Source organism: Pelodiscus sinensis, chromosome 1 (assembly GCF_052426305.1).
Source record: "Pelodiscus sinensis isolate ZL-2025 chromosome 1, ASM5242630v1, whole genome shotgun sequence".
In the NCBI taxonomy this organism is placed as follows: Eukaryota; Metazoa; Chordata; order Testudines; family Trionychidae; genus Pelodiscus; species Pelodiscus sinensis.
The window spans coordinates 294,848,040-294,874,909 of record NC_143052.1 but is presented as its reverse complement, the minus strand read 5'-3'; the positions used below and the strand labels follow the sequence as shown (position 1 = coordinate 294,874,909).

Sequence of the window (26,870 nt, the reverse complement as noted above, 5' to 3'; positions counted from 1 at the left end):
GCTCGGCCGTCGGTCCGCAGGGCGTGTGGCCATCCGTTGGCGGCTCCGATCCCCCGCACTCCCGGCCAGGGAGTCTCGCTGCCCAGGGCAAGGGCTGCGCGGGTCCAGAGTCCCTCCTCCGTCCCGCTGGCTCCTCCGGCTTCCCTCTCCTGGCTGCCTGCCCAAAAGAAAGTGAGTGCCGGCCGCCCCTGTCCTTCCGGCCCCTCCCCCTTTTGAGCCGGCACGCACGGGGCGTGCCGCTCACCCTGGCGTCCCTGCCCCTTCTCCTCCTGGGTCCTGCCGCCTTCCTTGCCTGCCGCGCCTGCGGCTGTGCGCCCTTGCTCCCCTCCCCGTGGGCATTCCCCTGGGCTCCGCTGCGCTGCGCCGCTCGGCGCTTCTCCGGGGGAGGGGCTGTCAGTGTGGGGAGTTTCTTCCCCGCCCCAGCTCCGCGGCGCTGCGCTGCTCGGCGCTTCTCCAGGGGAGGGGCTGTTAGTGCGGGGAGTTTCTTCCCCGTCACAGTCTCCACGGGCCGGATGAGAGGGCCTCGCGGGCCGCATCCGGCCCGCGGGCCGTAGTTTGGAGACCCCTGAACTAGAGCATGGTTCCCAAACTTTTCGGCATCACGCCCCCTTTTTGATTTTTGAGACCCTCACTCACACCCCCCTCCAGTAGCAAAACTTGTTGAACAACAAAAAAAAGGAACTGACTGGGGCAGAAAAACAAATACCAAGGGGATTGACGGGGGAAGAGGGGCTGGGTCACCTTGCGTCCTCCCCGGAATTCCTTCACACCCCTCCAGGGAGGCAGGCCCCTCAGTTTGGGAACACATGAACTAGAGCAATAGAAATGGGATTAAATTTAAGAATGCAAAGTGCAGGATCATTCATTTAGGGACTAATTGCAAAATATTCTTGCTGTAAGTTGTAGATGCATCAGTGGGAAATGACAAAGGAGGAGAGACCTGGCTGTACCCTCAGAATGAGTATGAGGAGCCTATCAATGCATCTGCAAATTGCATAGCTTATTTCGAGGTAATTTCAAAATAAAGTGCTATTCCAACAAATCCATTAACCCCTGTGGAACGAGGGTTACAGGGACGCTGGAATAGTGCGCCTGTTTTGAAATATATTTTGAAATAATGGGCATGTTTAAAGATGCGGAATTGCTATTTTGGGATACCGGAAGTATCCCGAAATAGCCCCACTGTCTAGAGATAACCTATGTGAGGTGGCTGTAAAAAGGGCTAATGTAGTCCTTGGATGCAACAAATGAGGTTTTTTTCAGCAGACAGGCAAGTGTTACTACCATTGTCCTAGACACTGGTGAAACCTCCTCTGGAATAGTCTGTGCAATTCTAGTCTCCATGTTTAAGAAAGATGAATTGAAATTGAAACAGATGCTGAGAGAGGCTCCTAGGAACTGAGGAATGGAAAACCTATATTACGAGGAGAGATTCAAAGAGCTTTGCTTTAGGGGTGTTAAAATTAATCAACTAATCGAATAGTCAATGGGATTTCCATCGACTATTCAATTTGTCAATACGGGCGCTTCTGCTTTGAAATGTAGCAAGAGCTGCCCGACTGTTGATACATCTCAAAGGCAGAAGTGCTGTGTGGTGTTCTGCCTTTGAAATGTACAAGAGCCTCAGCAGGGGCTCTTATGCATTCCAAAGATTGAAATGCCACGTGGAGCTCGGGGCCAGAGGGGAGTCACCCGCTGACTCTGGGTTCCATGTGGTGCTTCCACTTTGAAATGTACAAGAGCCCCAGTGGGGACTCTTGTACATTTCAAAGGTAGAATGATTCTGCTGTGCCCCGGCCCCTCCCAGGGAGCTGAAGAAGGGAGGAACTAAATTTTAAGCTGGCTTTTGCTTATCGGATAGTCCTAGTCGATAACATCCCTACTTTGCTTGTTTAGCCTAACCAAAAGATTGAAAGGAGATATGATGGCTCTCAGTACATGAGAGAGAAATATATGAAGTATCAGTGTGGATCCCAGAGCAAATGGTATAAACTGAATATCTCCAGGTTAGACTTAAAATTAGGTGAAGATTTTTAACCATCAGAGGAATGAAGTTCTGAAAAAGCCTTCCAAGAGGAGATTGTGAAGGGGGAGGGCTAGAAAACCTAACTGTCTTTAAGAGTGAACTTGATATTTTTCTGGAGAGGACAGTGTAATGAGATTTGCCTGTAATGGCATGTAACTGATCTGTGGTTGTTAGCAGCAAATATCTCCAGCAGCCAGTGGAGGAGGGCTCTGAGTTACTACAAAGAATGGTTTCCCAGGTGCCTGGTGGCTGGGTCTTGCACACATGCTCAGGGGCTAAATGATCACTGTATTTGAGGTGAAGAAGTAATTTTTCTGTCAGATTAGCAGAGATGCAGGGTGGGATGGAGGGGTGTTGCCCTCTTCTGCACTATGGGGCATGGGCCCTGGCAGGTTTAATCTGTAAATAGTGGAATCTCTGTAACTTAATCTTTAATTGTTTGAGCACTTCAATAATTGATCCAGAGATTAGAGGTCTATTACATGAATGAGTGCATAATGTTCTGTGGCCAGAAATATATAGGCGGTCACACAAGGTCACAATGGATCCACTCCGACCTTCAAGTTTGTGAATGAATCTATGTATACCATGCACCTGAGTGAAGAAGCTGTCTGCAAACACTGTTTATTTGCCTCACACGTGCACAATGTTTTCCCTCGTGCTCCTGAATGTGAAGGTATAAGAAGTGGTGCAAATTGATGCCACTCCATGTCTCTTACTGCCATTTGTGATTTTTTTTTGTGATGGTACTGTCTGGAACGGCATACCGTCACCTATTTTCCTAGCACACAGAAAAGGAATGCCATTTCCCCCATGCTTACTGTCATCTGTTTTGTGGGGTGGCTTGTCTCTTGCCAGAAGCCTGCCTGGGATGCGAAGTTTTTTTTCCCGGGTCCCAGTGTGGAGTTTCGGCTCTTAAAGGGGCCGCAATCCTATTTTAGCCCCCAGTTCGGTGCTTTTTGGTGTGAGGGGAGAGGGACATGGACACGGACACACACACACACACACACACACCTTTTTTCTTTCCAAAAAAGCACTGACTACCACACTGCTCCACCTGCAGTGCTTCACTGGATCTGCAAGCCAATCAAGTGAAGGCCACCATTGTAACGCCTCACTGCATCATGAGGTGCCCACCTGGACCATTGCACAGCCTAGGGTCCAGAGATTGCTCCAAGCTCCAACAAATTTATGTGCAGTCCACTTAGCCTGAAAATCTTCCCCTGTAGAGGGATGCTGTATCTTCACACACCGGAAGACAGTTTGGTTTATGGAAGGCTTGATCAGAATTTTCCCACTGGTCATCAGAACTATGTTCCACTGGGACCATAACCTGGTCCTGTGAATTGTCATAGGTCTAATCCAGTGATCACCAACCACTAGATCGGGATCTACTGGTAGATCTTGGAATGTCTGACAGGTGATGCTGAGAGATTTGTCCAGGAGGCTGTCAAATGCTGCTCCTGCTCTCTGCTTTGGATATGCCTCTCACCCCTGCAAGTCTTCTGCTTGCTGTGCAGGGCACAAAAAGAAGAGGAGGGGGTGTTGATGTCAGGATGCCCTTCCCTCCACCATGTACCTCATCTCCACAGAGCAGAGGGGGGTTGGGATGGAGAGAACTTGCTGGCTACTTTGGAAGTTGTGCAGGGCCAGGCTAGGGGTGAGCCTGCCATAGCCCCCTGCACCACCACCCAGAAGCCACCTGTGGTAAGCGGTGCCCAGGTGGAGCTTGCATTCCAAACTGTACCCAGTCCTGAACCCCCCTGCACTCCATGCCCCTGCCCCCAGCCTGATAAAAGTGAGTGAGATGGCGGGAAGGAGGATGAAGTGAGCAGGGGTGGGGCCTCAGAAGGGGTGGGAAGGAGGTGGGGCATGAGTGTTTGGATTTGTGGTAGATCCTGGATTACACTTAAATTCAAAAAGTGATCGTATGCTTAAAAAGGTTGGAGACCACTAGTCTAACCCTTCAAACCTAGGCCATAGCAAATGTTGCCGTATTTCTCTGTGAAAGTGCCATTCTTAGTAGCCATTGCTTTGGCCAATAGGATCAGTAAGTTGCCAGCCATGATAGTACACCGTCCTCATACAATAATTCACATGGAGAAAGTCCCTCTGCTGCTGCATTCCAAATTCCTCCAGATGGTTGTATCTGAATGTGTATCAAGTCAGTTCATCTACCTGTATCTCTTCTGAAACACCAGACTTCCCCAGTGCAAGAAACTACGCATCCTTGCTGTCAGATGTGCCCTGGAAATAACCATGCCCATTAGAAAGTCTGAGGCTCTTTGTTTCCATAACAAAAAAGAGCAGAGAGTTAAGCCATAACTTCACAGGGAATTATAAAGTGGGTCTTGTGATGTATATTGAAATGCTGTAATATATAGCAAAACTTTTCCTCCTAGGGTATGTCTAGGCTACAGGCTTTTGTGAACAAAGGCTTTGTCAACAGATACTGTAGACAAAGCTTCTGTCGACAAAGAGCGTCTAGACCACATCCAGTTCTGTCGGCAAAGCAAGCTGCTTTGTCGACATGAGTGTAGACGCAAAGGACAGTGTAGATGCAATAATGCCTTCTGTTGACACAGAAGGTTTCAGGCATAGAACTGTTATTCCTCGTAGAATGGGGTTTGCCGCAGCTGACAAAACTGCCAAGTTCTGTCAACATTATGTCGACAGGACTCAGCAGTAGTGTAGAACTATTTCTGCTGACAGAAGTCCACTTTTGTTGACAAAACCCTGTAGTCTAGACACACCCCAGAGGTGTTACCATGCACTCCATTTGAGAACAAGTAGCCTTCCATGACCGAGGAACCCCAAACAATTTTTTTTGAGGAACACCAAGGCTTTTTTTTGTTGCGCCAAAAAAAAGTCTGGGGGAGTTATTGAGCAAAAAAAAAAGGTTGCCTGCCCCTTTAAGAGTGGCCATTCTGAATTCTGTTGTTCTCTGTGGCACACCTTTGACTGCCTCAAGAAACACTGCCTTAAGGCCCTGTTAAATGCTTCCTCACCAGAGAACCTGCTGCTGCCTCTGGGACATCAGCATATCAATAAAATGATTAACATCACTAGTCCTGTCTTTCTAGGCTAGAAAATAGATCTCTCTGCTTTTATTAAATTTAGATACAGGCAGTCCCCGGGTTACGTACAAGATAGGGACTGTAGGTTTGTTCTTAAGTTGAATCTGTATGCAAGTCAGAACTGGCGTACAGATTCAGCGGCTGCTGAAACTGACCGCAAGTTCTGACTTACATACAGAATCAACTTAAGAACCCCAGGCCCCCAAGTCAGCTGCTGCTGAAACTGATCAGCAGCTGATTCCAGGAAGCCCGGGGCAGAGCAACTCTGCCTCGGGCTTCCTGTAGTAGCGCTGGTCAGTTTCAGCAGAAGCTGACTTGGGTACGCCTGGAGCAGAGCACCCCATCTGCTCTGCCCCAGGCGTCCTGATTCAGCCGCTGCTGAAACTGACCAGCAGCGGCTGAATCAGGACCTGGGGCAGAGCAGCTGGGGTGCTGCCGGGGTGGTCCAGTAGTGCCCAGAGCGGCGCTGCAGGACCAATCGGCAGCGCCCCAGCTGCTCTGCCCCAGGGTCCAAAACAAAAGCCTGGTCTGCTGGGGGGGGGGCACACTAGCTGCGCTCCTCCCCCCCCCCCAGCAGACCAGGGACACGGGGAGCAGAGCCGCAGCGGCAGCGGGGTGCCGCACCTCTGAGGCTTTGCTCTGGCAAAGCCTCAGAGGTGCGGGACCCGTCGCGGCTGCCGCTTCAGTCCCGGTGCCTGTGGTCTGCTGGGGACGGTCCCCAGCAGACCACAGGCACCGGGACTGAAGCGACAGCAGCGGCGGTTCCCCGCACTTCTGAGGCTTTGCTCTGGCAAAGCCTCAGAAGCGCGGGAACCCGCCCGGTGCCCCTGGTCTGCTGGAGACGGTCTCCAGCAGACCAGGGGCACCGGAGCAGCTTACGAACGGGGCTTTCTCGCCCCGGAGCTCGCAGGTAGCAATCCGCCACCTCGACCTCCGGGGCGAGAAAGCCCCGTTCGTAAGTGCGGAGCCGACATAAGTCGGATCCGCGTAAGTCGGGGACTGCCTGTACTTTGTCTAGTCTGATCTTTCTAGCTATGGGGGTTGGCAACAGTTGGAGAAAACCAGGTCCAATTTTCTAAATATATAGTTTTCTTTAAATATTTGAACAATGCAATCCACCTTCCCAAATTAATAAAACCAATTATTGTAAACCCTGGCTGTAGACTTTTACCCCAGTTCTGAATTGGGTCCTGGAACATGGAGAGGGCTAGAACTATGGCTTTAAACCACATTTGTGTCTTCCATTAAGGCCCAGAATTTGGATACCAGCCCAGAGTAGCCAAAACGCACTGCAGCACTGTTCCCTTCTCTCCCATGGGGCACAGCTACACTGGGGGCTATGTGGGAATGTGACATAAGGTTCTGGGTAAGCCCTGAACATCATAAGAGTCCATGGTGAGGAAACTAGCCACTGAAGTGGCACGAAGGAGACAAATCCAAGTCTAATAAGCTGCAGCTTGAATTTTTGTACAACAAAGTCAATTTCTACTGAAGGATGAAATTTGCAACGAAGTAGACTCTGTTACCGGGTTTCCTCTTTCAGTAAACAGTACATACAAATGTGTTAATATTCTTTTCCAAATTCTCAGTGTTTAGTTTATATATTTTCTTGAAGCAAAGAAATTAACATCTAAAGAAATTCCTTTACATTTTCCTGCATATATGTCATGAAATACAATCTTCTTAAGTGCCGTGGAAATAATCTCAGTGCTGGTTTTGATAACTGAGGACTACATTTCATCCCATCATGTGTGGTTTGCTTAAGGCCCACTGGTTCAGCAAAGTGTTGTGGCTAAATTGGGGCTTTAAACTCGAGGCACATGATGGGGATGAAAAGTAGGCATATGTTGCATTTAGTGCTATTTTCTTGACCATAGTGCTATATGTAAACCTTGTCACTGGTAACAGTTCATTAAAGATTAGACAGTTGGTGCTTCTTATAATTTATCATCCTCTGTGCATCTTCTGACAAGGACAGTTATGGCAGAAATTGGCCAGAAAATGTGGCATATTGAGAGTAGTCTATTTCTCTGCCTTGAGGTTAAACCTATTGCAGCTTCACTGCTTGTTTCTTGTAGTATCAATGCACTTGTGGACCTTGCTTGGTTGCTGAGGTGGTGGTATGGTTCAGTGTTCAAAAATAGGAATCCTTGTCTGTTCTGCATTTTAATAAAATACAAATAAAATTCCAAAAAGGTATTCCTTCATCCATCTTGTCTCTCAATATTCTGGGACCAATATGGCTACCATAGTGCATTCTACATTTGTCGTAATAGCCTTGTCTACACTGCTGTTGTCTGTTCTCTTAGGGTACGTCTAGACTACTGCGCTATTTCTGCGTCTTTTAAACCAGCCCATTATTTTGAAATGAAATAATGGACTTGCTATTATGACATCTTTGTAGCCCTCATTCCACGAGCATTAAGGGACAGTTAAGGAACATTTTGGAATAGCAGTTTATTATTTTGAAATAAGCTATTTCAAAATTAGATCGAAATAAGATATGCAATTTATGTAGTTCACATTGCATATCTTATTTTGTAAGATTTTGTACGGGTGCAGTGTTGATGCACACTTATAGGCTCCCGAAGTTGTTCCTATAGGTCAGTGGTCCCCAACACAGTGCCTGCGGGCGCCATGGTGCCTGCGGGGGCATTTGTGTGCCCCCGCCAAGTGCTCGGGGCTGGCCTGGCCCCGGGCACGTCGCGCATGCATGGTGCTGGAGCCGGTCCTGGGCGCACGGTGAGCGCCGGCCCTGGGAGCGCCGCAGATTGGCCGCCCGCGCTCTGGGCGTGCGGCGCTTGGAGGGGGCACCGGCCCCGGGCGCGCGGCACTTGCGGGGGAGCTCCGGCCCCGGGCGCACGGCACTTGGGGGAGGGGGGGCGCGCGGCGCTTGGCGGGGGTGTCAGCCCCGGGCATGCGGTGCTTGGGGGGGGGGGGGTCAGCCCTGGACGCGCAGTTCTGGGGACCCCGCCCCCGGGCACGCGGCCCTTGGAGGGGACCCCGGGCACGCGGCGCATGGGGGGGGCCTCCGCCCCCGGGCACGCAAGTGTCTCCACCCTCTGGCGCCCGGCGGGTGAACGGCCGTGCCCCCTGGCACCTGGCAACCTCCAATGGTTGGGGACCACTGCTATAGGTGAAGCTGAATCAGTGTTGACAATAGTAGGGACTTCTGCAAACTTTCTCTACTATAGATAGGACCAGTAAAGGCTTTCCCCGTGAGTTTTAATGTGTTACATTTATATTTTTATGGTCAAAAATAGAGGGGGCTAAAATTAAGTTAATGTGTTTATAATATAGCAGGATGTCACCTAAACTCTAGTCTAGTAACAGGAAATATGAGAGCGTTACAATTCACATAAAAATTTAAGCTTTGAGAGGCCTTGCTACTGATCATTGTCAGTGGAATTGTAATCTCTGAAACGGAAAACAATTAGGGTATGTCTACACAGCAGGGCTAACCTTGAACTAAGCTATGCAATTTGAGCTACGCTAATTGCGTACCTTAAGTCAAAAAAGCTAATTTTGAATTTGGGAATGTCTACACAGCACTTACTTCAAAATAGAGCACTCTTCCTCGACTTCCTATACTCGTACTATGAGGGTTGCAGGAGTCGGAGTAAGAAGTCCTCCAACTCAACATTATTTCTACATTAAGTCAAAATAACTGCTTGTGTGTAGACATGGATGATGTTATTTTGGAATAATGTCCGGTATTCTGAAATAATGCTGCTGTGTAGACATAGATCAGTTTAGGCCAGTAAGGCTATCCTTGCTTGGTGCTTTTGATGTTTGCTAAAGTTAATATCTGTCCTCTGACCTGGTTTCCTCAGTGTGTTTATTTTTCTTTTACTGGAACTTAGGGCAGTTGCAGGTTTTATGTAGGAGTTAGCTTATGGCTTCAAACCAAAAGATCAAAAATTGCAAACCAGATTCCCCCAAATCATGGTTTATTTTCAAAAGATTACATTGTGGGTCCTCTTTAAAAATTCCCCTTGTTCCAGTGTGAATGTTGCATCCTTCCCAAATTTCTAAAATAAGGTCATTCTGGTTTCCTGAAGGAATTTTTTTGTTTGCTGATGGTGCAGCGCTTCCAGCTTCTTCCCAAACTCAAAATTAATTCTATGATTTGCCCCATTGCTGGGTCTGTCTTGTCCTTCCTGCTAGGGGTTCTTCATCTCCTTCTCCCACACAGGCTACAGCCCTAATTGGATTGCTTTATCCCGGGAATGGGGAAAAACAGCCATTCAGAAGGATTTTTTCCCCATGGATAGGCTGCTTGTGTCTTCATGAGATTGGCTCCAGTAGGAGCCAGATACACATTATTAATTGTGAATAGTAAGAGTTGGCAAAAAGGCTCATGTGCAGGTCTCTGCTACTGAGGATGCAAAAGGGAGCTGGCCCAGTGATCTCAAGGTAGCACATCAGAGTTCAACAGTAAGCTGAAACAAACTCAAAATGCTGTGGTTACAACCAGCCATTCTAGTGCCTGTCTGAATCTGTAACAAAGGACTATGACACAGATTCTAGAATTGCCCAACTCCATAGAGCAGGGGCCATCTGCAGCCCGAGTAGTTCCACAATCCAGCCTGCACACGGCTGCTAGCATGAGTTGCTGTGGCTCTGGGGGCTGCCCATACCCTTCCCCCAACTACAGCTCCTGCCCCTGCTCTGCCCTCTCCCCCCAGTGCAACCCTTCCCTCAAGCCCCCTCTTCTGAGTGACATAGCTTTAGGGATTACTGGGGGCCCTAGTATGGGGCGACATCAGCAATCTGTGTATCTCAGTTTCCCTGCAGCTTCCACTGCCACAGTGAGTATGGAAGGGTGACTTCAGCTGCAGCCTGCCCAGGGCACTCCAGGCTTAGTATGGGGAACCATCCCATCCATTGGATGGTTAGAGCAGCCACTCCAGGGCCCCCCAAAGCACAAGGGCAGCTGCACCAAACCGTCCTACAGATGGGATGGCTCAGCAAATACCTCTCTGGGCCACAGGGACGGGCCACTCTAGCCTCGCTGCGCTGCCTGTGAAAGCACCAGGGTGTGTGTGTGTGTGAGAAATCTCATGGGGGGGATGCTGGTGGGGCTGGGAGACATGAGTGTGGGAAACACATGGAGCCCCTCTTTCCCTGAAGCTCTGCTAGAGAGGGGTGCCCGCTGGCCCACTAGCAGGATTTGAGGACTGACACTTGGCCCTAAGGTAAATTGAGTTTTAGACCACTGCCCAAGATCTTATTTTTATGCAAGCTTTTCTGGGTAGGGAGAAAGGGCACCTGAGAAGGCTACAACATTCCCTTACCTAAATGATCTTCTCTTGCCACTGAGCATGGCTACATCTAGACTCCAGTGCTTTTCTGGGATACCAGATATCCAAGGAGCGCGTCCACTTTTTCGGAAAAAAATTTAAAAAAGCAGACACGCTTTTTTGCCATCCCTGTAAACCTTGTTTTATGAGGAAGAAGGGAGGTATCGAAAGAACATTTTTCCCCTAAAATTTGGAGCCATGTAGACATGCAAAATTTCGAGAGAGCCTCTTTTGACAGTAAAGCAGAAAAAGATACGCAAATTGTTTCTTTTTCCGACTAACCAATGCAGTGTAGATCTAGCTCATGGGAAACTGAGCCTTCCCAAATCAGGTCTTTCATGTTGCTCATGATTCACACAAGCCACATTTACACACCTCAAGAATTGCCAAGACTGACACCCAGTTGGAGTAGGATTAGAACCTGCTTAGAATTATATAAGCAAATACTTTGTCAAAGGCTAACTCAGCCAAAGAGTAGCGCCATAAGCAGCTGTTGCTTGAGTAGTGCTGAAATGTTTGATGCCAACATTCATGTGGACTTACTCCTTTAGTTTGTACTTAAAATGGCTTTTGTGCATAATACCCATTTTTATTATTTTTCACAAGTAAACCTCACAAAAAAATTAAAACACTCAGGGCCTGTCTGCACTGCAAGAGCCGTCATGCCTTTGATTGCTTCTCATTATAGGCCCAGTTACTGTGGCAAACCATTTTGCTAGCTGGATGGTTCTTACAATGAAGCTAAACCGGGGTAACAAGACAGCCTCTGTGGGCCGGATCTGGCCTGCCAAGCCAGTTGATCTGGCCTATGGTCACCCTACCACTCCCCCACCCTCAGGCCAATAGAGACCTGGGGATCGGGGAGCGCACAAAGTCCCCTCCCCCTGTTTAGGGGCATGCATCACCAGAGTGAATCGCCAGCTGTTCAGAATGGCTGGTGGTTCTCTCTAGGTGCTACGCTCCCCTTGCAGCGTGGGGCCATGGGGCAAAGACTTCATGTTCTCTTCCCCCTATTCCCTGATTGGCCTGGGGGTGGGGGAGTATGTGAAGTCTCCTCTTGCCTCCAGGGGCATGCAGCACCTAGAATGAACCACTAACTGTTCAAAACAGCTGCCAGTTCTCTCTAGGCACTGAGGGGAGGAATGGGGGGCAAAGACTTCACATGCTGCTTCTCCCCTCCCCACCCCACCCTCTCCAGGCCAATCAAGGTCTGTGGGTGAGTGAGCACGGGATGGCCCAGGGCCACTTCAGAAATTGGTGAAATGGCCCCTCTTTAAAAATTATTACCCACCCCTGAACTGGATGTACTCTGACTGCTAAATTTGGGTGTTTTAACCCTGAATTATAGTCTGGATAGAAATTAAACCATGCTAGTCTGTTTGTGAAAACTGTCCTGGCTTGTGTTTGGCATGTATACAAGTTATTCTTTCTAAAGCACAACAAACCTGGTTCTTGAAGTAGAATATGGATCTTCTAGCAGTAGTGTCATATAACTGCAGAGAAAAATAAACTTATGCCTTTTACTTAACCTCTGTGATGCATAAAGATGGTGTGGTTTGTTTTTTTCCTCCAGTTATTGGACTTGTTTCATTCCTTGGTTGGAAAAGCCTTAATATACAGGCAGTCCCCGGGTTACGTACAAGATAGGGACTGTAGGTTTGTTCTTAAGTTGAATTTGTATGTAAGTCGGAACTGGCGTCCAGATTCAGCTGCTGCTGAAACTGACCAGCGGCTGACTACAGGAAGCCCGAGGCAGAGTTGCTCTGCCCCAGGCTTCCTGGAATCAGCCACTGATCAGTTTCAACAGGCTGAATCTGGACGCCAGTTCCGACTTACATACAGATTCAACTTAAGAACCCCAGGCGTCCCCAAGTCAGCTGCTGCTGAAACTGATCAGCGGCTGATTCCAGGAAGCCCGGGGCAGAGCAACTCTGCCTTGGGCTTCCTATAGCCAGCACTGGTCAGTTTCAGCAGCGGCTGACTTGGGAACGCCTGGGGCAGAGCAGCTGGGGTGCTGCTGGGTTGCTCCAGTAGCACCGCGCTACTGAACCAACCCAGCAGCACCCCAGCTGCTCTGCCCCAGGCGTCCTGATTCAGCCGCTGCTGAAACTGACCAGCAGCGGCTGAATCAGGACGCCTGGGACAGAGCAGCTGGGGTGCTGCCGGGTTGGTCCAGTAGTGCCCAGAGCGGCGCTGCGGGACCAACCGGCAGCACCCCAGCTGCTCTACCACAAGCCGAAGAAAAGCCTGGTCTGATGGGGGGGAGGGGGGGGAGGGACTAGCTGCGCTGCCCCCCCCCCCCCGCAGACCAGGGAGACGCAGGCGGCGGACCGAGACGCACCGCGGTCCCTCCGCCCAGGTCCTCCGTGGCTTTGCTCCGTGTCTCCCTGGTCTGCTGGTCTGCTGGAGACCAGCAGACCAGGGAGACGGGGAGCAAAGACAGCCGCGGTGCGTCTGGGCTTTCCCGCTACCCGCGTGTTCCGCAGCTTTGCTCAGTGTCTCCCTGGTCAGCAGACCAGGGAGATGCGGAGCAGCTTTTCTCGCCCCGGAGGACACGGGCGGTGGGACCAGGGCACATCTGGGCGTCCCGCCGCTCCCGTCTTCCGGGGCGAAAAAAACCCCGTTCGTAACTGCGGATCTGACTTATGTCGGATCCGCATAACTCGGGGACTGCCTGTACTGTTATTTTCCCATCCCAGTTGAGGAATGGGGAAGCTGTTCTGTTCATGTACAACTTAAGTTATTCAACTTGAATCCTTCAACCAAAGAGAGGGAAAAAATGACCTAAATTTTCTAATGTAAATATCAAAACATCTTGATAAAATCTATCTTTATGCATCATAAATTGGTAATAAGTGCATAGTCACTATATCCAGATGGGATCCCTGAACAATGCAAACTTATTAATTAGTTCACTATTTCATCAAAGGACATGCACCTCCTTTTGTAAATTGAATAGATTTCCCAAGCACGTTTGATAAACTCAGTGGTAAGGATAAAACATTAAAATAAGTTTGACTATTGAAACATAGATTTGAATAGGTAATTATAAAAGTCAAATATGGAAGGTCATAATTAGTTATCAAAGAATATAAAAAGTAAACACAGCGTCTAAATGCTAAACGTTATTAGACTAAGCAATATTTATCAAAACAGTTTTTCTCCCATTACTGGATGTTGCAGGCAGGTTGCAGCCCTTAATACACAGGCTTTCCCTTTAAGCCTGGCACCAGTCTTCTCAATTAAAGTCTCTGTCTCTGCAGTGTTCTTTTTGTCTTCAGCATAAATGGAGGAGGGGAAAGTATTCACATGATGTCCTTGTATATACCCTCAGTTTCATATGCCTGGAAAGTACTAGCCCTGACCTGTTCTGGTGGACCTTGCTGAATCACAGAGTTAAGCAATCCCCATTGTGTGATGCTTGTGCAACTCTCTTACAGAATTGTAAATCCCTTGTTTAGAACTCATTTGCTGATTAAGGGTCACTAGGGGTGGTGCCCCATACTTGCTCCGCTCACCAACCCCCCTCTGGGGGTAGGCAGCTCCAGCTCTCCCCTGACTGCTGAGGAGGGCCAGACTGAGGTGTGGCAGTCCTAGCCTTCCCTGGGTCTCTTCCCCCTGGCTGCCAGGCCTCCTGAGGTTGGGCCAGCCTCTGCTCTTCCCTCTTCCCCCAGCTGCTGGGGGCCTGGGCCAAGCTGAGGCAGGCCCCGCTCTCTTCCTCCAGCCACTGGGGAGGGGGAGGGGGGTTGGGCCGAGCTGAGGCCGCCCTCCACCCTGTGAGGGGGAAGGTCACATGACCACGCCCCTCATCCGTGAGGCGAGAGGGTGCCTGGTTCCCGGCCCCCAGAGAGTGGGAAGACCAGTTTGTTCCGCCTGACTGCCGGACTACTGGCAAGGGTAGGAGGAGGCAGGGCAGCTAAGGGCAGAGGGAGAGTCTGTGGGATGCCAGAGTAAACGTTTTTTTTTTTGTAGAGAGAGATTTAATGCCCAGTTGGATGTGGGTCACCTCCTTTGCTATCACTAGAGAACTAATAGCGGGTGACTCCTAAAATCCAACAGATTTCAATAACTATACAGCATACAGAACAGTGGGTTTTGACAGAATAGTGGGCTTTGGCTGATAACACTTTTAATATGACATGCTTTATATAAAATATCAAAATTATATACAATGATGAATATAAAGATTACAGAATGGTACTTTAATGTATAATGGTCACTATAACAGTTGAAAGACACTTTTTCCCGTCCAAACTACCGTTAATGGCTTGTATAATGAAGAATAAAGGTTTTTAGAATTAAATATTTTACCAAAAATGAAGATGGATAGTGCAGTTGACAGAACAAAAGATAGACCATGTCTAAAATGTGAAAGACAGCATTTTCTGTGGAAGAGATTTTTTCCTGGTGAATAAACAAACTTGGAATAAATATTTCAAAATGTCAAAAATGTTCTTTTGGCAGTCAAAATCCATATTTGAGTTTTTTTCCATCTATATAAAGGTAGAAGATTTAGAATATAAAATGTATGGCACATATCCTGATTAAGCAAGCAGTGATCATTTTGTGGATGCTTTCACATTGAAAATGCAGCTTAGTCAGAGCAGCTTATCAGAGTAGTTACTAAATAAAGCACTAAGTCGCAGGCTACTGTGTTAAAAGTAGAAACCCTTGTTAATGCTGCAGTGACCAGTGTATATTATGAGTGTCAGTGTGTTGGAGCATGTTTGCTTACACCTAAGATTAAAATAGATGTAAGCAGGATATCTGAGCAGCTTGTAATAGTCTTATTTACAAACTAATTTTAGTCTTATTTGACTAGATCATTATTCAGTTCTAATTTAAGTGACTGTTAAGTCAGAAGTTATGTATGCTATAAATTCCATGTAAAATATCAACACTTTAACTGAAAGCTGTTAACTGTCTATTTTATGCAATGGATTGTAGTATTTTATCATTGTTCACAAGATACATGTTTATATATAGATTCAGATCTATTTTAGCTTGAAACAGAATGAGTGTCTTACAGCTGTCCTACTGTAAAATCAGTTTGAAGTTTAAAATTCTTTATGTAAATAATCTTATGCATTTTTTTAAAAAGTACCTCTGTTTGACTAGTCTGTATTGATAAACATTAAAGTGTCTTTAATATGTTTAGAACAAAAGAGATGAACATCTTTTGAAAAAAAGAAATGTCCCTCAAGAAGAAAGTTTAGAAGACTCTGATGTTGATGCTGACTTCAAAGCAGTAAGTTGCTTGATTCTGAATATGCTTCAAAAATTTATTTTCTTGGTAGTAGCTAGAACACGTTTTTGTTCTGATATTAATTTGGGTCTGAGTCTTATGTTAATTTTGAAATCACCTGAAAATGGACAGGGCAAATCTGAGCAGGTACAATTCCACTGAAGTACTTGGAGTGGCACTGGTCGCCATTGCTCAGAAATGTTAATGTAGAGTGTTTCAACTAAAAGTAATTTTAGTAATTTGTTGCTAAATCATCTCTCTTTCTTTTCAAGCAAAATGTAACACTAGAAGCTATATTGCAGGTATGTTAAGCTTAATATCGTCAGATTCTTGAATTCACAATTTTGGCTAATTTGATGGATTACTGATTTTATTATTTTGTATTGCAGAATGCCACAAGTGATAACCCTGTGATCCAATTGAGTGCTGTTCAAGCTGCAAGGTAAGAAAAATCAACAATATGCACAGTGGCTACAAAAATGTTCTTTGATGATGTTATTTACTAGGGGTGTGAAGGGGTAGGGAGCAGCCTCCCGCTTGTGGCCTGCCATGTGCAGAAGGCTGCTACACCCCCACGGTGCCAACGGTTCATGCTGGGAGTCCTCAGTCTCACGGGGCTGGGGACGGAAGCAGCAGAGGGCTCCTAGCCCATACAGGCTGACATTCTTGCACATGGTGGAAGCGGGGGGGGGGGTGTAGGGGGGTGTTAACCAGTTAACTAATTAAATGGGATTTTACATCCCTATTTTCATCTGTTTTACTTAATTTTATAGAAAACTGTTATCCAGTGACAGAAATCCGCCTATTGATGACTTAATAAAATCTGGAATTTTACCAATTCTGGTCAACTGTCTAGAAAGGGATGATAAGTAAGTATTCGTTTTTTTCCTCTTCCTTTTCCCCAAGTTTTATGATTGAAGATGACCATGGCCCATGTATACTGTGGCACTGGGTGCCAGAATTCCACAGCAACATTGATCTCTGTTGCTGATTCTTCCCCAGGCTGCCTGTTTCACCAGCTTACACTCCACTCTCCACTCACTCTTGCTGCAAGGTGGACTTCAGCTCTGGTTCCCCTCAACAGTACAAGGAGCATTTGCTGCTATCTAACTTTTCTTTGTAGGAAAACCTGGAGAGCAAAAGACAGCTCCAGGCAAGTCCTGGTTGGGCCAAGTTCAGAGGAATATGATAAATTTCTTGGCACTTTAGAAAAATTCCACAGTCAAAGGATCCGTGGCTCTGATTGAGAAGTTGGGACAGTTCATAAACCCTCAGATAGTGTTTCAGACTATCTTCATTCTCAGGCAGGCATCACTGCATTTGTTTACATTCACTTGGTGTTTTCAAGGTTACTTCTGCAACCATAAATTAGAACTGCAAACTGAGATTTCTGGAGTGCAGTTTTGCAGCTGCAGAATCGTAGAATACACAAAGCTCTGCTTATGACTTGCTCAGCAAATCAGCTATTATGGAAGTGCCTGGTAACAATTTCATAATTAAAGTTCCATTATAAAATGTCCTTATAGATGCCCCTTTCTCTGCAAAAGTAGATTTCCAACCAGTGCAACATTTCACACAGTTAAATTATAACCTTTGAATTTTTCTGTAATTTGTGTATGGTGTCTTATAAATTTGTAGTAGGGAGTCTTTAATATTAGGTTATGGGTTATATTTTTTCCTGGATAGTTATTCTTTTATTGTGATTGATCTCTTTTTAAAATTATCTACAAAATTTGAGTAGGGGTAGAGATCTAATGCGGTAGTAATTAAAAGATTAAGTTGGAGTTAGGGTCATTTTTAGCTGCTCTTCATGTTATGATTGAAAGTAGAGATGTAAAATGCTAACAGATTACCCAGTAAGCATCACCCTTACCAGAGATGCTTTCCGGGTAATGGGTTTAATTGTTGGCCTGGCTGGGCTGGAGCAGCCCCCTGCCCAACGTGGGAGGGAGGCACTCCAGCTCAGCTGACCACTGTGCCGGAGGTGGAAAGCACTCTAATGTGGCTGGGCTAGAGCTGGGGTGGGGCACCTGACCCAGCCTGAGCAGCCTGCAGTCCAGCTGGTTCAGCCCAGCCAGTCTAGAGTGGCTCCCTGCCCACAGGATCCTGGTTAACTGTCAGTTTAGCTTTTTAAGTGGGATTTTACATCTCTAATTGAAAGTTTATGTCGTATGCATACAAACCTGATTGATGGGGAACTGAGTACACAGAAACCTGCATGATGGAGGTTGGGTGCACGTAAAACTTCCATCAAAAACCATGATTTACTCTCACTTTCTTGTACAATAGAAATGTTTAAACACAGCTTCTTATGGATAAAATATTGGGTTTTTTTAATGCTTTTTTAATATTTGGGTCCACAATACCCGTTCCTTTCCTACGCCACCTCCAATTAAGAATTAATAGATCTAAGAAGCGATTTCACAAAAAGCTTCAAGAAGCAGTTAGAGTTGCTACCTGTGCAACATAACTAAAACAAATCTGTGAAAGCAAGGAAATGAGAAGTTAAGTCATCTAATAATATATAGCCTTGATTCCTCCACCCACAGGCACGCATTTTAGTATTATCACAACTTGTACTACACTCTTAATTCTGCTCCCTTGTATAAATGCTAGTCCTCCATCACGCTCTTTAACCACAGTCTGTGCACAACCCTTTACCAAACTATTACTGTGTATTTGGCTAAGCACATGTCAGATGCTACATGTGTGGTCTTGAGGACAATAAAGACATCCATTCATATTCCTAATTGATCCACAAAGCTTCTTTAACAAGCTATATTCCCCTGCTCTCACTGGTGGAAATGATGGCATTTTACTGGCAATCGTTGATATAAGAAGATCAGTTATGTGATGCTTTTGCACTACAATGCTCCTGGGACAAATTTATTCTGCAACTTTTTCTTTGCATTAACCCCAACAAATGGGGTTCATGGGAGTTTCTCTCTCCAAAATGCTCCGTTCCTTGCCATATCTTCTAACATGCCACATGCTAACATGTTTTCTTTTATGACATCTCACCAATCAGACAGCCTCTTTTACCTTTAGTCTTGATCTTTTGGACTCTTCTTACTCACATAGTTATCAGGACTGTGCTTTATGTGTCCTGGCTGTTTGGTCCAGTTATTCTGTAATTTAGTGAACATAAATGAGCATGTTTATCTTAGACGATCTCAAATAGTCTAGCTAGCTAGGGATGGTTATTTCTAAAAATAAGTCAAAGTTGAAACTGTGCTGTGTTTTCTTTCTTCCTTTCAGATTTCTTCTTTTTGAAAATAAGAAATATGCAAATGTAAAAAATGAATATAATATGTATTTAATACTTTCTAGATACTTAACAATATTTGACAGTGATATCATCAACACCATGTTAGCGAATGTAATCAAAATTTCCCTTATCCCTTATAAAAGAAATAAAACAAAACCCCGCAATACCCATTGAAAATATGGCAAAACTAAAGACACTTGCATCTTGCTTTCAGACACTCTGTTGCACCAAGAGATTATGGACATTCCATAATGGGTGTTCTGCTCAGGACAGTATGCTTCTGTTTCCTCACCCCACTGTACAGGACAAATGCATTGAGCTGACCAGCCCTGAAAGACTTCAGTTCCTAGGTTGAAACGTGAAATGGTCTGTATGATCATTTAAGATGTCACATGACAGTTAATTTTCTCTCCTGCATTGTCATATCTGCTTAACTATGTGCAAGTTCCTATTTTTTGAGCCAAAAACAAAAAAACCCAACTATTTAAGATTGAAGTTGCGTGGCGATCTGAAAAAGGGCAGGGAGAAATTGGAAAAAAATTGGGCTATTTTTCCAGTATTTGCTCTCTGGGCCCTTTCATGGGCTACAAGCATTGTAAAGGCAGCACATTCAGCTCTTGGGGAAAGATAATGGACTTCTCTAACTAACTAAGGAGTGCCATGGCCTGGATGGAATCCCAGGCTAGAAACATGTTGGTTAATATAATAAGAATAGTGCGTATGGTAGAGAGGAATGTTGCAGATCTGAAAGAAATGTAAGACAAATGTCTGCAGGTTTTGGAAATGATGCATGCTTGTCACTCTCTTGTTGGACCCTTTCCAGCTCCACAGGCCAGTCAGAGTTATTCTATGTGATTAATAACTGGTTTTATAGAATGTGAAGCACTAGCTTTCCCTTCCATTTCACTGGAACATATGGTGTTATAGAACATGCAAATTCAGATCAGACCCAGGAGCAGCATCTCCTGTTCTTTCCCTCCCCATTTTGTGAAAATCATAGGGTTGCCAACTTTCTAATTGTACATAATGAACACCCTTGTCCCATACCTCCTCTGCGTCCCCCAGCTTCCACTCACTTAATCCCTCCCCCATTGCTTGCTTTCCCCATTTTCACTCAGCAGGGGATTGGGATGTGGAGGGAGTGAGGTCTACAGCAGGAGGTGCAAGGTGTGTGTGAGGACTCTGGCTGGGGGTACAGGTTTTGGGTTGGTGCTGGAGATGAGGGGTTTGGAGCATTGGAGGGAGCTCTGGACCAAGGGATTTGAAGTGCAGGAGGGCGTGTGTGCTGTGAGCTCTGGGAGGCAGTTTAGGTATGGGGGGGATTCCAACCTGGCCAAGAGATTTGGGGTGTGGTCAGGCAGCGCTTCCCTTTGGTGGCTCCCAATTGGCAGTGCAGCAGGGTTAGCAGGCTCCCTACTGCTCCTGAAGCATAGGTGTGTCCAGTCCATGAGCAGAGGTGTGGCCAGGCAGTTCTGTGTGGTGCGTGCTGCACTGCCTCACAGGTCCTGGAGACTGCAGTTCCCGGCAAGGGCAGTGCACAGAGCTTCCCTAGCTGCCCTTCTGCCTAGGAACCAGTAGAAAATGCTGGCTGCTTCTATCAAACTGCATGGAGCCAGGGCAGGAAGGGAGCCTCTGTTAGCCTCTCTGTGCCATCAACTGGACTTTTAAGGCCTGGCCAGTGATTCCTTTTCAATCAGGTGTTCTGATCAAAAACCGGATGCCTGGCAACCCTCAAATCCCTAGTGCTATTTCCCTCCCCCCAGGCTTTAGAGGGGGACAGAGATCCCCCTCCCCCACCCTGTGCTGCTCTCTCCTCCCTCTCAGAATTTAGGAGAAGAGGTATTTGTGTCAGTAGAATGTGGGGCGGTATTTACAGTGTGTGTGGATCTAGCAAATGAGGGGAGGTGCCGCGGTTCTGGGGGCAACAGTCAATCGGGTTGTTTTCAGTGATGGTCAGTAATAAAGGAGATTTTGGCAAGTATCGTTTGTTTTTCCATTCTGTCCTTTGGATGCTTGCCACAGCACAGTGTTAAATTCTGCAATTTCTACGTACATACATGACTATTATCAATAGTGGACAGCCATACAGTAGGCTAAAAAGCAGATTTCAAATGACCGGTTGACTTATTTTTTTTTTACAGTCCTTCGTTACAATTTGAAGCTGCGTGGGCACTGACTAACATAGCATCGGGCACATCTGCACAGACCCAAGCTGTGGTACAGTCAAGTAAGTGCTAACAGTTGTTCATTTTTGGAAAAAATGGATGTTTGCTGGGTAAAGGTGAAAAGTATCTTCTGTTTGGAATTTTTTATTAAAACCATGAAAATTTATTTCTAGCACCTTTCTCATAACCATTGCGCTTTTGCTTGCAGCTCTTAAGGTATTTTTCCAACAGAGATTAACTTTAGGAAATGGTAGCCTGAGTATGGAAGGGTGAACAGTCATCTCATTACCATCACAGATAATGTTGATTCTTTGTCATTCTTGAAAAAAATATTTCCTAAAATTTAGTGCCGCTCTCTTCAGGACTAGAACCAGAAGGCTTAGTGAGTAATTCTTCCTGCTTTAAAAAGATACTATAAATGTTACAGGTTTAAAAAAGCTATTGAATACAGACAGCTGCATCTGAGTTGCACAGTTCAAGCTATCCAGGAAATGTGTCATAAACAAGTATATAAAAAGTTGTGTATTTAAGCAGAATAATAAGAGTAAGAAATCCACACATATAACACAGCCAAATTAATGTCTGAATATTTCTGACCACGGAGAGGCATGAGAGGAACATGTCCTCTCCCAAATTTTGGCTGGCTATGCTGCTCAGTTAATATCTGTCAGGGAGAGGGCAATAGTAGGTTCAGTCCAGGTGTCCATTTTTAATGGGAGTGAAAGGGAAAGTGACCAGAGTGTCAATAGCTGTAAAATGAAGAATGTAAAATATAATGGCTGGCGCTTCTGAAAGACAGGGGGAATAAGAAGCAAAACTGCCAGTGAGCTGCTGCTCTTTTAAGAAGAATGGGAGGAAGTGAAGAAACAAAGGGCTTGAGTCTTGCTGCTGTTGTAGAAGGAAAGAGGCTATGCTTTTAGCTTGGTCCAGCCTAGGCACAGAAGGAGATAGGAGCTGAAGGCTTCTGGCAGTCTGAAGAAAACACCAGAAGAGGGGCAATAGCATCCTCACAAAAGGAGATGGGGACCTGTAACAATTGATTATTTTAAAGAGGTGAAAATAGGAATGATTTAATTGATTTTCAGAGGGACAGGTAACACATGCAGTGTAATTTGGAAGACAGCATTAATTTAGTTTTAGGAGAAGGGGAGAGTTGATTTTTTGAGAGGAGATATGCTAATTGGCATAGTGGGGGGAATTGGTATGGAGAGATTAATTGAAATATAATGTATTTATTAATCTAGGGGTCATAGATGTGCTGGGAATAGCTAATTAGATGTGCCTGAAGGTGAGATTGCGGGGGTATGAAAATTGAAGGGTTTGAATTCCTTTCCTGCAGTTTGGCCTGCACCTTCCTGAGATAGGGAAGGAAGGGGTAAAAATGGTAACTCTAAGCTGCCCCTCTCTGCCTATCTCCCATGAGCCCAGCCACCTTGTCTGCTTCAGCTTGTGTCTCAGCAGCCATATTCATTTCTTTTGCATCAAGATGGGGCAAAGAGGAGAGCGTGGTAACTGTATTAGCCTTATTATTAGATATTTTTGACACATGGTGGTTTAGCCACAAACTGCTGCTGAAAGGCCAGACAGGATAAGAACATAAGAATGGCTGTACTAGGTCAGACAAAACGTCCATCTAGCCCAGTAGCCTGTCTGCCAACAGTGGCCAGCGCCAAGTGCCCCGGAGGGGGTAGACCGAAGACAATGATCAAGCGAGTTGTCTCGTGCTATCCATCTCCACCCTCTGACAAAGAGAGGCCAGGGACACCATTCCTACCCCCTGTGTAATAGCCTTTTATGGACCTAACCTCCATGAATTTATCTAGCTTCTCTTTAAACTCTATTATAGTTCTAGCCTTCAGAGCCTCCTCTGGCAAGGAGTTCCACAGGTTGACTATGCGCTGTGCGAAGAAGAACTTTCGCTTATTAGTTTTAAACCTGCTACCCATTAATTTAATTTGGTGTCCTCTAGTCCTTATGTTATGGGAACTAATGAATAACTTTTCTTTATTCACCCTCTTCACACCACTCATGATTTTATATACCTCTATCATATCCCCCCTCAGTCTCCTCTTTTCCAAACTGAAAAATCCCAGTCGCTTTAGCCTCTCTTCATATGAGACCTGTTCCAAACCCCTAATCATTTTAGTTCCCCTTTTCTGAACCCTTTCCAAAGCCAAAATATCTTTTTTGAGGTGAGACCACATCTGTACACAGTACTCAAGGTGTGGGCGTACCATAGTTTTATACAGGGGCAGTATTCTGTGTCTTATTTTCTATCCCTTTCTTAATAATTCCTAACATTCGATTTGCCTTTTTGACCGATGCAGCACACTGTGTGGACATTTTCAGAGAACTATCCACGATAACTCCCAAGATCTCTTTCCTGATTTGTCGTAGCCAAATTAGCCTCCATCATACTATATGTATAGTTGGGGTTATTTTTTCCAACGTGCATTACTTTACACTTATCCACATTAAACTTCATTTGCCATTTTGTTGCCCAGTCACTTAGTTTTGTGAGATCTTTTTGAAGTTCTTCACAGTCTGCTTCTGTCTTGACCAGTTTAGTATCATCCCCAAACTTTACTACCTCACTGCTTGCCCCTTTCTCTAGATCATTTATGAATAAGTTGAATAGGATTGGTCCTAGGACTGACCCTTGGGGGACACCACTAGTTACCCCTCTCCATTCTGAAAATGTACCATTTACTCCTACCCTTTGTTTCCTGTCTTTTAACCAGTTCTCAATCCATGAAAGGACCTTCCCTCTTATCCCATAACAATGTAATTTACACAAGAGCCTTTGGTGAGGGACTTTGTCAAGGCTTTCTGAAAATCTAAGTATACTATCTACTGGATCCACCTTGTCCGCATGTTTGTTAACCCCTTCAAAGAACTCTAATAGATTAGTAAGACAGGATTTCCCTTTACAGAAACCATGTTGACTTTTGCCCCAAAAATTATGTTCTTCTACGTGCCTAACAATTTTATTCTTAACTGTCGTTTCGACTGATTTGCCCGGTACCGACGTTAGACTTACTGGTCTGTAATTGCCAGAATCACCTCTAGAGCCCTTTTTAAATATTGGTGTCATGTTAGTTATCTTCCAGTCAGTAGGTAGGGAAGCCGATTTAAAGGGATAGATTACAAACCACAGTTAACAGTTCTGCAATTTCCCATTTGAGTTCTTTTAGAACCCTTGGGTGAATGCCATCTTTCCTGCTGCTAAGGTACTTAAAAATATTTTGCTAGTGTGTTTTGAGTTTTTGGCTAGCTCTTCCTCAAAATCTTTTTTTTGCTTTTCTTATTACATTTTTACACTTAATTTGACAGTGTCTATGTTCCTTTTTATTTAGCTCACTGGGATTGGACTTCCATTTCTTGAAAGATGCCTTTTTGTCCCTCACTGCTTCTTTTACATGGTGGTTAAGCCACGGTGACTCTTTTTTAGGTCTCTTACTATGTTTTTTAATTTGGGGTATACATTTAAGTTGGGCCTCTATTATGGTGTCTTTAAAAAGTTTCCATGCAGCTTTCAGGGATTTGGCTCTCGTCACTGTGCCTTTTAATTTCTGTTTAACTAACCTCCTCATTTTTGTGTAATTCCCCTTTTTGAAATTAAATGCCAGAGTGCTGGACTGCTGAGGTATTCTTCCCACCACAGGAATGTTAAATGTTTTTATATTATGGTCACTATTCCCAAGCGGTCCTCTAATAGTTACCTCCTGGACCTGATCCTGCGCCCCACTCAGGACTAAATCGAGAATTGCCGCTCCCTTTGTTGGTTCCTGTACCAGCTGCTCCAAGAAGCAGTCATTTACGCATTGAGAAATTTTATCTCTGCATCTCTTCCTGAGGTGACATGTATCCAGTCAATATGGGGATAATTGAAATCCCCCATTATTATACTGTTTTTTATTTTGGTCGCCTCTCTAATTTTTCTTAGCATTTCAGTGTCACTATCACTCAGTGTTGTCTTCAAGTCGTCATCGTCAAGTCTAAGTCAAGTCTCTAGTCACTACAGTTCAAGTCCCAAGTCGAGTCTCAAGTCACAAACAATGAACCCGAGTCGAGTCCAAGTCGAATCACCTAGGCGACTTAAGTCAGACTCGAATTCAAGTCGTGGGACTCGAGTCAAGAACTCTGCTATCACTGTCCTGGTCAGGTGGTCGATAATATAGCCCTACTGCTATATTCTTATTATTGGAGCATGGAATTACTATCCATAGTGATTCTATTGAACATGTTGATTCATTTAAGATTTTTATTTCATTTGATTCTACGTTATCTTTCACATACAGTGCCACTCCGCCACCCACATGGCCTGAAATATTTTGTATCCCAGTATGATTGTGTCCCACAGATTTTCCTCATTCCACCAGGTTTCTGTGATGCCTATTATATCAATCTCCTCCTTTAATACAAGGTACTCTAATCCACCCATCTTATTAGTCAAACTTCTAGCATTCGTGTAGAAGCACTTCAAAAATTTGCCACTGCTTATTTGTCTGCCCTTTTCTGACATATTAGATTCCTTTGTATGTGGTTGTTTGTCTGCTCTGGCCCCTTGTTTGTCCTCTCCCTTCCTCTCTTTCTGACTACAGCCTAGAGAATCTCTATCAATGGATTCTCCTCTAAGAGAAGTCTCCATCTGATTTATGTGCTTCTCCACACCAGTCGGCTTTCCCCCCATCTCCTAGTTTAAAAACTTCTCGATGGCCTTTTTAAAATTTCAGTGCCAGCAGTCTGGTTCCACCCTGGTTTAGGTGGAGCCCATCCTTCCTGTATAGGCTCCCCCTCTCCCAAAAGTGTCCCCAGTTCCTAATAAATCTAAACCCCTCCTCTCTACACCATTGTCTCATCCATGCATTGAGACTCTGAAGCTCTGCCTGCCTACCTGGCCCTGCGCGCGGAACTGGAAGCATTTCTGAAAATGCTACCATAAAGGTCCTGGATTTCAGTCTCTTTCCTAGCAACCTAAATTTGGCCTCCAGGACATCTCTCCTACCCTTTCCTACGTCATTGGTACCTACATGTACCACGACCACCGGCTGCTCCCCAGCACTACACATAAGCCTATCTAGATGCCTCAAGAGATCCGCAACCTTCGCACCAGGCAGGCAAGTCACCATACGGTTCTCCTGGTCATCACAAACCCAACTATCTATGTTTCTAATGATCGAATCACCCACTTCTAACACCTGCCTCTTCCTAACAACTGGCGTTCCCTCCCCCTCAGAGGTATCCCTAGTGCGAGAGGATACCACAACATCCTCTGGAAGGAGGGTTCCAACTTTGGGATGGTTTCCCTCTGTTCCTATTGAATGCTTTGCTCCCCTGAGCCTTTCATCCTCCTTAAGAGCACTGGGGCTCTCAGACTGAAGGTGGGACAGTACTACAGTCCCGGAAAGTCTCATCAACATAGCTCTCTGCTTCCCTTAGCTCCTCCAGGTCAGCCACCCTGGCCTCCAAAGCCTGAATTCAGTCAGGAGCTCCTTGCAACAGGTGCACACATATGCCACCCGCCCACCGCAGGTAATCATACATGTTACACTCAATGCAATACACAGGATAGCCCCCATTCTGCTGCTGGGCTTCTGTCTGCATTTTTCTTATGAATAAGTTTAATTATAAACTGGGCTTCTTTTTAAATGTCTGGAATATAGATTATTATAAAAGTTATGTTTAAAGAAGGTCAGAAGTAACTAGCGCCCTTTAACCTCCCCTTTCTAAACTCCTTCCTGCTTGCAGCCACCCTGTTCGCAAGCGCCATGGTCGCTTACTAG

The 26,870-nt window shown here is 45.6% G+C and overlaps 1 protein-coding gene across 2 annotated transcripts in view; it reads left to right on the top strand.

The window, feature by feature from the left end:
* KPNA3 (karyopherin subunit alpha 3) overlaps nucleotides 1-26,870 on the top strand; it is an 81,558-nt gene that overhangs the window by 26,530 nt on the left and 28,158 nt on the right. Inside the window, exons 1-6 of one of the 2 annotated variants that reach the window (XM_075919076.2) lie at nucleotides 8,897-9,914; nucleotides 15,565-15,654; nucleotides 15,924-15,953; nucleotides 16,041-16,093; nucleotides 16,425-16,520; nucleotides 21,061-21,146. In XM_075919076.2, the coding sequence (XP_075775191.2) occupies nucleotides 9,618-9,914; nucleotides 15,565-15,654; nucleotides 15,924-15,953; nucleotides 16,041-16,093; nucleotides 16,425-16,520; nucleotides 21,061-21,146 (652 nt within the window). In that variant the 5' untranslated portion in view covers nucleotides 8,897-9,617. Of the gene's footprint in view, nucleotides 1-8,896; nucleotides 9,915-15,564; nucleotides 15,655-15,923; nucleotides 15,954-16,040; nucleotides 16,094-16,424; nucleotides 16,521-21,060; nucleotides 21,147-26,870 lie in introns of those variants that run through there. The other variant, XM_075919077.2, reaches the window with a different exon arrangement.